Here is a 10,307-nt window from a genome sequence, read left to right as displayed (position 1 = left end):
GCACTGTTGAGTAGGAGGAGAGGTGGAGGGGAATGGGTTGAGGGAGGACGGATGAGGTTGATTGGGGGAGGAGGGTGATGTTGATTCCTTTGGCTAGTCGGCGAGGCCGGACGGCGGCAGCGTAGGAGGTAGGGGAAAGCAGGCCATGGGCAAAGCAGCGGTGGTGGCGCGGAGGGATGAGAAAGGGAAGAGAAGAGGGATATTAAAGTTAGATGTGTTACACTAATCTCAAAGCAATTCAATGGTCGAGAATTTACAATATTAGGAGGTGTATTTCGGTCGAATGTCATACGGGCAGTCTCTTAATTTATTTATAATTTTGATTTCATTTAATATTCCTTTTTATTTTAGACATAGGTCGTTTTGGAGTTAGGCACAATTTAAAATTGTTAAATGATGTTTTTGCCCTACTATCATTACACATTTGGATAGTTGACGGATAAAATATGGAGTTATTCATTACACATAAGGGGGTAATATTCGTCACTTAGTAAAACACGCAAGGTAAAGATGAGAGACAAGTGTTAGAAATTCTACGTTGACTTACGTTTAGATAGAAAAAAGTAAAAAGAAAAAATGTGCCACGTTAGAATCAAAGGTAGTACAAATGTATTTATACAAAAGTTCTCCTGCTAATTTAGTTTCTAAAGAATATAATTAAAATCACAACAGATTTTCAAAACCAAACGAGGGGTGAACCACGTGCACCATGTTATTCCTGCAATGTTTTCCCAGCAGCAACAGGTCTTCCCGATCCTCCGGGCTGTGTCGATGATAAGCGAAAGGGGCAATTAAAACCAAACACATGTTTAATTAACAGGTTAGTTAGATCTTTAAAAATCTCGCTTTAATTTTATACTTGGGGCAGATACATGAACAAAGGCATACGACCAGTCACTTCCTAGCTGTTGTGCAACGGTAAGATCATTATAGTTATTGACAAAACATGGTAAAAATATATTGAGTAAAATACACCAGCGGTTCTTAAACTTATCAGGAGGTTTCACTTAGGTCCATAAACTTGTAAAGTGCACATCGAGGTCTCTAAACTTGGTTTATTGTATCATCTCGGTCCAAAGCCGCGTTTGACTGTGGTCTTACCTACGTGGCACGCCACGTGGACAATGACATGTAATTTTTTTTATTTTTTTTCTCCCTTCTTCCTTCTTTTTTCTCTTTCTTCCTTCTTTTTTCTCGGTGGTGAGAGGCGGCACGAGGGGAGGGGCTGTTGCAGTGGTGAAAAAAAGAAGGAAGAAGGGAAAAAATTTAAAAAAAAAATCCATGTCGTCGTTCACATGGCGTGCCATGTAGGCAAGACCACAGTCAAACGTGGTTTTGGATCGGGATGATACAATAAACCAAGTTTAGGGATATCGATATGCGCTATGCAAGTTCGTGGACCTAAGTTAAACCTCCCGATAAGTTTAAGGACTGCTGGTGTATTTTACTCAAATATATTTATACAATTACTTCGATTAGCATTGACTTCAATATTTCTATGCATGCTATAGAGCCACATGTGCACCTACCTGAAAGCCTTAGGTAGCTCCTGTCCTCAATTACTATTCATATATTTTAACTGTTTAGAAGGCAATTTATCAATGTAGCTTAAGCCATAGGTACATGTAGTAGAGCAATGTAAAATAATTTTAGGATAAAACTTTACTTTTGTTCTTAATGGTCCAAAAGCAAAATTGAAAGACGGGAAGTGAAGAAAAAAGTTCATATATCAAATCTAAAATCTAAAATTAAAAGTGTGTTCCTGTCGAAAAGGTTGGAGTTTAATATCTAACTTGAACTATGATGAAGAAATTTAATTGTCAGGACGTGTTAGACCTTCCTATCTTGTAGAAGTATGATTGCAGTGCATGATCTCGTGAGATCCATCCACCAGAAGGTAACATTTCATTCCAACCATTCATTTTTCCTATCCCATTTTATACCAAATTCAAAATTCCCTGTATACCCATGAGTTTTCGTTCGATCGCTTCTATACCCTGAATTTTGCCTCATCTTCCATATGTCCATGAGTTTTTATTTTTTATCCCCCCTATACCTATCAGCCCATGCCGCTTATTAACTGTGAGTTGATCATTAGATTTTTTTTTTCAAAAATAACTATATTGTTCTCTGATACTTTACGCTACATACTTTAAAAACATACTTAATATGAAAGAATTCTTACTCTATAATAAAACCAAAATGAACATAATTAATTGGCATCGGATTCTAAAACCAAAATTTAAATTTACAAATATTTTTGAAAAATGATGAAATCCATACATAGGTTTCACTAAAAAAATTAAAAAAACCAAAACTGATTTTTAATTGGGTTTAAATTTCAGCAAAAATTCTGAAAAAATTATATCAATTTGATTTGAAACATTTTCTAAAAAATAAATTTTAGTTTCAAATTTATGATAAGTAATTATGTCCTGTTTATTTTTTAAAATAAATCATTTTTTTACATTAAGGGCCGTATTTTTTCCATTGAAGAGCAAGTAAAAGATATGGGTAATATATATATTTTAAGAAAAAATTAATGGTCAACAAACTAACAACTCACGGAGTAGGCATAAAGAAGGTCAAAATACATAGTCAAGGATATATAAAAAAACGGAATTGCTAAATATCATTTAGCATAATTGTAGGGTCAAAATCTTGCAAATTTCGACCTTAGTGTTTGATTCGTGGTTCATGCTCCGGTGACCAACTCTCCTTCTCCATAAGATCCTGTGACCCCTTCTCCTCCATCACGGGCAACCTTGACGAAGGGAATGGAGTTACGAGTTAGGGTCCCGGGTTAGGATAGGGATGATAAATGGGTTAGGGAGGAGGAGGAGGAGGAGGAGGGAGGAGATCGTCGAGCCTAGAGGGATGCTAATGGGAGGCGGTAGCTCGGTGGTGGACAGTGGACCCGGGCGGCTCACTCGGAGCCGCAAGGATGGAAGAGGGTGGTGGACTAGGAAGACGATGGAGCAGGGGCACCTCGCCGACACCGGTTTGAGGAGGAGGGAAAGGGGGAGAAGCCAGTTAGGGAGGTCTCATCAGCGCCATTGATGTCTTCCGGCTAGCCGATAAGATCGGACAACGACATGATGGTGGTGGTAGTGGGAGCGACAAGAGCAAGCACTCGAGCCCGCATGATGGCGGCACCGAGGGTGGATAGAAGGGGTAGGTTAGTAAGTGCAGACGAATCTTAAAGCAATCTGACAGTTGAATTTCTACAGAATTTGTGGTGGGCTTCTCTATCAAACAATACACATACAGTTCCTAAAAAAAAAGTCTAAATTCAGGGACACAGAAAAAAATAGACGAAAATTCGTAGGCACATGGAATATATTTTCTCAAATGGAAGAGTGGGCGCCCACCGAGAGCAAAGGAGCGGCTGGCTGTTCTGACCAGTGGGCCCCACCCCACGGGGACGGTTGGATTCGGCCTGTTTCCAGGCAGGGAAGGCGACCGTTCCTTCCCAGAGAAGCACGACGCCTCCAGCTCACCACACCACACCTCGTGCCCTCCAATTATTTCTCTCTTTTTTTTTCTAGAACAATTATTATTTCTCTCTTCCTATTTCCCTGACGGCCTCAACATGCATCCTAATGACAGCTACTGATCCTTCTAATCAACCCATATTTTTTTTGTGAATATTGCATCTGAAATGAGAAATAAAAAAAAACAACCACATGTTGTGTTCACCTCACCACTATCACTGAACATTCCTCTTAATTTTGCTGGGTAGTTTTAGACAATTTTTCATCTCCTTTTAGTTTCTCTATTGGAGGTCCCTCCCTTACATTGGAGATTAGTTAGATGGGATTAGTGAACTTGAGCATCAGGGTCAGTGGCAGCCAATTTTGTTAGTAACCTGTTGATAGCAACTCCAGCCACTAAAGTCAAACCCCATGTGTAACTGCTCACACTCTTTGCTCTAATCATATGGTTAATTAAAATGTGGCACACATGGTTGGCTTATTGACTGATACGTGCCAACTTGCGGTTAGTATTTTACAAAGGTGATACAACGGTTCATACATTCAGGTCGTGTTTGGACCCAAGTAAACTTTCATTTTCCGATCCACCAGGAATTGAACCGTTTCATGTGAAATTTTAATGTAATTTTCTCGCAAAATGAAAATTATGACCTCTTTATTTCTCATCTAAATTTACTAACATTCATATAAATTTGAACATATATGAATCATATATATTGATTTTTGCATAACTATATTCAAAAATCAAAGCGTTTTGTAATATGAAACAGAAGAAGTAGAAAGTAGAGAGTTTAATGTAATGCATGAAGCTACCAAATTAATCAAGGGAACAAGTCATTAACTGTCATATAGCCTATAGGTTTGTTTAGCAAAGCACCAAAATCATTAGGTGAGGCGTCAAGCCATCAAACCCCAATTCGCGCGTAGAATTTGGTGACGCGTCTCTTTTCTCTCTCTTCTTCTTCTCCCTTTAATTATCATCACAAGACTTCTCTCTCTCTCACTCCAAGAACTCCACGCCACCATCGCCACCGCCTCCATTCCACCGCCGCCACAAGCCTCGCCTCGCCGCGTTCTCGGCCACGGCGGCGCCAATGGCCGACCGCGTCTACCCGGCCGCGAAGCCCAACCCGCCGCCGGCAATGGCGAACGCGGGCGGCGGCGGCGCGACGGCGTCGTTCCCGGCGCCCAAGTCGCAGATGTACCAGCGGCCAATCTACCGGCCGCAGGAGGCGGCGGCGAAGCGGCGGCGCGGGCGTTCCTGCCGATGCAGCTTCTGCTGCTGCTTCTGCTGGGCGCTGCTGGTCGTCATCCTCCTGGCGCTCGTCGCCGCCGTCGCCGGCGGCGCGTTCTACCTGCTCTACCGCCCGCACCGCCCCAGCTTCACCGTCTCGTCCGTCAAGCTCACCGCGCTCAACCTCTCGTCGTCGCCCACCTCGCCGTCGCTCACCGACTCCATCCAGCTCACCGTCACCGCCAAGAACCCCAACAAGAAGGTCGTCTACCTCTACGACGACTTCTCCTTCTCCGCCTCCACCGCCGCCAACGCCGTCCCGCTCGGCGCCGCCACGTCGCCGGGCTTCACCCACGACGCCGGCAACACCACCGTCTTCACCGCCACCATCGCCGCCAACGCCGTCGCCGTCGACCCGGCCTCCGCCGCCTCCGACATCAAGAAGTCCGGCGCCTTCTCCGTCGCCGTCGACGCCGAGACGCGCGCCGGCGTCAGGGTGGGCAGCCTCAAGACCAAGAAGATCGGCATCCAGGTGCACTGCGAGGGCATCAAGGTGACGCCGCCGCCGCCCGCCGCCCCGCCGCGCCCCAAGGCGGTGAAGGGGAAGAACGGCACCGTGTTGGCTCCGGCGCCGGCGCCGGCGGACTCCGACACGGCGGCGACCACCGCCGCGACGGTGAGCACCGCGGCGCACTCGTGCAAGGTCAGAGTCCGTGTCAAGATCTGGAAGTGGACCTTTTAGGTACAGAATTTCGCGAAAGTTTAGGGGCTCGGATGCAAAATTTTCAGAAAAAAGGATTTTCACTTTATCATTTATTATATATTGGAGTAGAAATACCATGCGTCGGTGGGGTGTAAATTCTCTCAAACATTTGTTTTTTTGCTTTTCGTTTTCTTCTATATTATCTTATTAAATACTTTTTTCCTCCTTGTAGCGAACGTACTGTATAATTTTGTGATTTATTATTTGTAACATTATAATTTGAATTTTATATTTAAATTTTCTACCTACAAGCTGTTGCTAGTACTCCAGTAGTAGTCTAGTACTACTGATACAATTTTGGCTGTGTTTAGATCCAAAGTTTGGATCTAAACTTCAGTCCTTTTTCATCACATCATATGTCATACACACATAACTTTTCAGTCACATTATCTCTGATTTCAACCAAAATACAAACTTTGCGTTGAACTAAACACAGCCTTTGTGGAATTTGGTAGTGTATGCCAATTGCCAAGTGAGTGTCGGTAAGGTGGGTAATCATGAAGTCATTAGTAGTATAAAATACTACTAACAATCTATATAATTAGAATTAATTATTTAACTAACGAGATTAAATAAATAAGTAAGTAAATAATAATGTAATTAAAATCAAGTCATGGAAGGGCATGACATGAGTGAGAGATTGAAGACATGTGAAGGACAGCGAGGAAAGGGTTGCTACGTGACGTGCAGATAGCGGTGCACACAGCTGTAACGCCTTGTACTTGAGCGCAGGAGATTGGTTAGTTTAACGACGACTACTATAGTAGTAGTATTAATTTATTATTAGTTTTAGTTTAATTAACCGTGCTAGCTGGTCAGGTAATAGTACAATTAGCAGCAAACAGTAGAAGGAAGGCAACATGTCATTAAAGGTCAACACCATCATTGAGTGGCGTGAGCATTTTCAAGTACTACCTCCGTACCTTCCAGCCATGAAAATTCGTATCTAACGTTTGACCGTACATTTTATTTAAAAATTTTATAAAAAATTTTAAAAAATTTAGTCATATATAAAGTAATAGGAATCATAAAATTTTTTTAAATAATTCAAAAACATTGGGTATAGTAGGTCGGACAGACGGAGACAGGACACACACCGCCGTGGATGGAGGTGATAACACCACAACTTTGCACGGCATCGGCTGTGTTTCCGATGTGACTCTACGACCCTGACCATCTTGTAGCTTCATCCATCTCTCCCTCTCTCCACTCCATTGGTGCAGCAAGTAAAGCAACCTCGCTGCCGTTAAGCGGGGTACTGGAGAGGAAATCAGCCATATAGTTTGGACGAATTTTGATCAAATTTAAAATTTTGGAAAAAAGCAAAAAAAAATGAAAAAAATCATGGATGTTGTTCTTAATTTGTAATTGCCAATGGTGAAGAATTTTTTAAATAGAGTAAGCTAAATTAAAATTTAAGGGCAAAATCAAAAATAGTTTACAAATTAAAAAAGGAAGAGAATATTGGGCCTTAGTATCCTACATATTCTTCCAATTATTCTCAATTTCTAGTTTTCTATACATATTCAACCGTATTTTTTGATTTTTTTCCCCTATTTATTTTACATTTACATGATTTCAACTACACAGCCCGTGATAACCGTGCGAATATCGCGGTTATCGCGGTAAACCGTGCGATTATCACGATCAAACTGCGAAACCGTCAAGTTTTCAAGTTTTGAATTCGAATTTTTGGATGTGATTTTTGTGCGATTTTAGGCGATTATCGCAGTAATCGCGTTGCCGCGGGGTGGCGGTAATCCCGGCCCAAACGATAAGGTAGACCCTGGGCAGTACACTATACTACTCCCTTTACATTTAGCTCCTCTTATTTAACCTAAAATAATTCTATTTTTAATAATTATTATATCAAAATTTAGAAAAATAGGGATAAATATAATAGGCGTAAATAAAGTGGAGAATAATATCATTGATATTATGCAAAGATATTACTTTTTTTCTTATCTGTATATGTGAGATGGGGAAAAAGATCTTCCTTCGTTCTGAGTGTACGACGTTATTAACTTTTCATGGAACGTTTTACCATTCATTTTATTAAAAATATATATAAATATTACTACGTCGGTATTAAAATAAGTTTATTTTCATCATTCTCCACATATCACTAAAAGACTATAATATCACTACTTTATTCAATCCCAACAATTTTTCACTTTATTTACCCTCAATACAATTATTCTCTATCTTCACAAACTCTAATAAAATAATTACTTAAATTTATTCTCTTAACTTAGTAAGTTAAGAGAGGGAGGGACTATTTATACTTTTACGTATTTATACCAAATTTTTAAATAAAATGAATGGTGACATGTTATTTGAAAAGTTAGTACTCCATTCGTCACATTTTAAGTGCAGCTACGAGTTTTCATGTGTAACTTTAATCGTCCACCTATTTAAAATTTTTTTGAATAAAAATAAAAAACATAAGTCACACCTAAAATACTTTTTTTATCTCTAATAACAAAAAAAACTAATCATAAAAAAGAATTTAAAATAAAACGGATGATCAAAGTTGAACACGGAAACTCATGACAATGCTTAAAATGGGACAAAATGGGACGGAGGGAATAGCTTTATATATTTTAGGATGGAGTTAGTAAAATAATTATTTCGTGAGTTTGTGAGAGAGATGAGGTCGCGCATCACATGGAGAGGGCGGAGCCAGAACGAAATAGAGGAGGATACCTCTTGCTTAATTTACTCTGTTTTAAATCAAGTTTAAGTTGATGCATGTGTCTAAGTTTGTATTGAAGAAGGCACACACATAATAAAAATCGATAAGTTATAACTTAAAAAAAATTTCTTTACCAAAGTTACTAGACACACCCCTCCCATAGTACTCTACCTCCGTCTAAGTGACGACGGGTCGAACGGAGCACGCGCGCCGGAGGCGATCCAGGTGACGACAACGGCGATAGACCTTGTGCTTGCTTGATGTACACATACTCTCTCTGGTCTCTGCTCTGCTAATACAGCTGCTGCCATTGGTTGCTTTGCTGCTGCCGCTGCGCCTGCATACTGGAGTAGGAGTAAGTAGGAGTACTCCAGGCCGGACTATCCCGTGATCCATTTTTTGAATGCGCCGGATTCGATTCGCCATAAACGCAGCAGCAACCAGGAATACGGCCGGGTCTAGGAGATCCTCTGCTGCTGATCATGGTCATCGTCTCATCTCATCGAGACATGGAGAGATGGATCCATGTATCGTCACGTCCGTACTTCCATTTTATATTTAACTCCTTCCGATATCTAAAAACCCCTTCCGATATCCAATCAAAAATTTGACGTGTCATCCAAAAATTTTCTTTTCGCGAACTAAAACACACCCTCAGTCTTGTGAGAGTGCTGCTGTCCTTTGGAATCATCCTTCGTAAAAGTGCATCACCGGAGCGGCAAAGGAATATTGAAAAACATATTCCCATTTTTGGTGCAAATGCATGTATAAAAGAAAAAAGAATTGCAAACCCGTAGAAAAAAGAGTAAATTGCACCCATTGTACAACAAGTTGGCAGGTGGGTGCGATATAGTGCAAGAATTTTAGAATTGAACATCTAAGTACAACAACTTGACAAGTGTGTGTGTTTTACTGTTTTATATAAGAACTTGACAATTTAGTATTTTAGTGTATCAACTTGGCTAAGCATATGCTAGGTGATTTTTTTTCACGATGTCAATATGCCATTACATAGTAATCCTACAGATATTAACTTTTAATATTGAATTGAGCAAATTTCATAAAACTATATGTATTTTGATTAAATTATCAGAAACTATAAATTTAATATGATGTATCACAAAACTACAGATTTAACACTAAATTTATCACAAAACAATAAATTTAAGGTGAAATGTCACAAAACTACAGATTTAGTAACAACTTTATCACAAAACTACAGGTTTAATGATAGTTTAATCACAAAACTTGACAATTATAAGTCCAACATATCATTAGGACGAACAATTTAAACCCGAAAATCTTTAGTTTTGTGATAATTTTATTATTAAATCTATAGTAGTCTTAAACATATAGTTTTGTGATAAATTTATTGTTAAATATATAGTTCTGTGATACATTACATCAAATCTGTAGTTTTATGATAATTTGACCAAAATATATGTAGTTTTATGAAATTTACTGTATTGAATTTAATCTTTAATAATTATATTGCACATACATACAATTTACATCGAATTAATTTTAAGAATTTTTTGTTTTCTTACCTTCTTAACTATCAACCAAATATAATAATTTCTACATTTAATTTAATTGACTTTCAGTTATTAGTTATTAGGATAAAATATAAATATGCTCCAAATAATTAAGATGTCGTATAACTTCTTCTCAATTTATTGTATCAAAATCGTACCTACTTTGTAAGTTGTATTTATATGACCATTTATAAAGTTCTTATACTAAATTGCACCTACCTGCTAAGTTGATGCACCGTGAGTGCAATTTACTCTAGAAAAAATACACAAATAATTTATAGGGACTATCTATATATCTTGCTAGAAAACCATAGCTCATAGTTTTCGAATTTTGGAACATTAGATATGCTTTAAATTTTATGTGCAACAGTGATCTTATCATTTTCCTCCCCGTCCGCTTCTCCCCGCAACCGCACGCAGCACAAACGTGAGGCAAGCTCGATTGCTTGCTTCCTCGAGCACCACTGCTGCCATCGCCACTGCCACCCCACACCATCGCTCGGTCTTGTTGGCTGGCCAAAAGGCACGAATGGCGCTGGCGAGGACCCCCTGGCCAGCTTCCTAATCCCCTTCCCCTCTCCCACCC

General features: G+C 39.7%; 1 protein-coding gene across 1 annotated transcript; it reads left to right on the top strand.

Moving 5' to 3' along the window:
- The first annotated feature begins 4,478 nt into the window (after nt 1-4,478).
- Nucleotides 4,479-5,735, top strand: LOC127772779 (NDR1/HIN1-like protein 13). Its single transcript, XM_052298749.1, has one exon. The coding sequence runs from the start codon at nt 4,589-4,591 to the stop codon at nt 5,468-5,470; it is 882 nt and encodes a 293-aa protein (XP_052154709.1). The 5' UTR covers nt 4,479-4,588; the 3' UTR covers nt 5,471-5,735.
- Nucleotides 5,736-10,307: the final 4,572 nt, after the last annotated feature.

Source organism: Oryza glaberrima, chromosome 5 (genome assembly GCF_000147395.1).
Source record: "Oryza glaberrima chromosome 5, OglaRS2, whole genome shotgun sequence".
In the NCBI taxonomy this organism is placed as follows: Eukaryota; Viridiplantae; Streptophyta; class Magnoliopsida; order Poales; family Poaceae; genus Oryza; species Oryza glaberrima.
The sequence above is the reverse complement of the archived record's forward strand: the minus strand, read 5'-3'. Positions and strand labels throughout refer to the sequence as shown.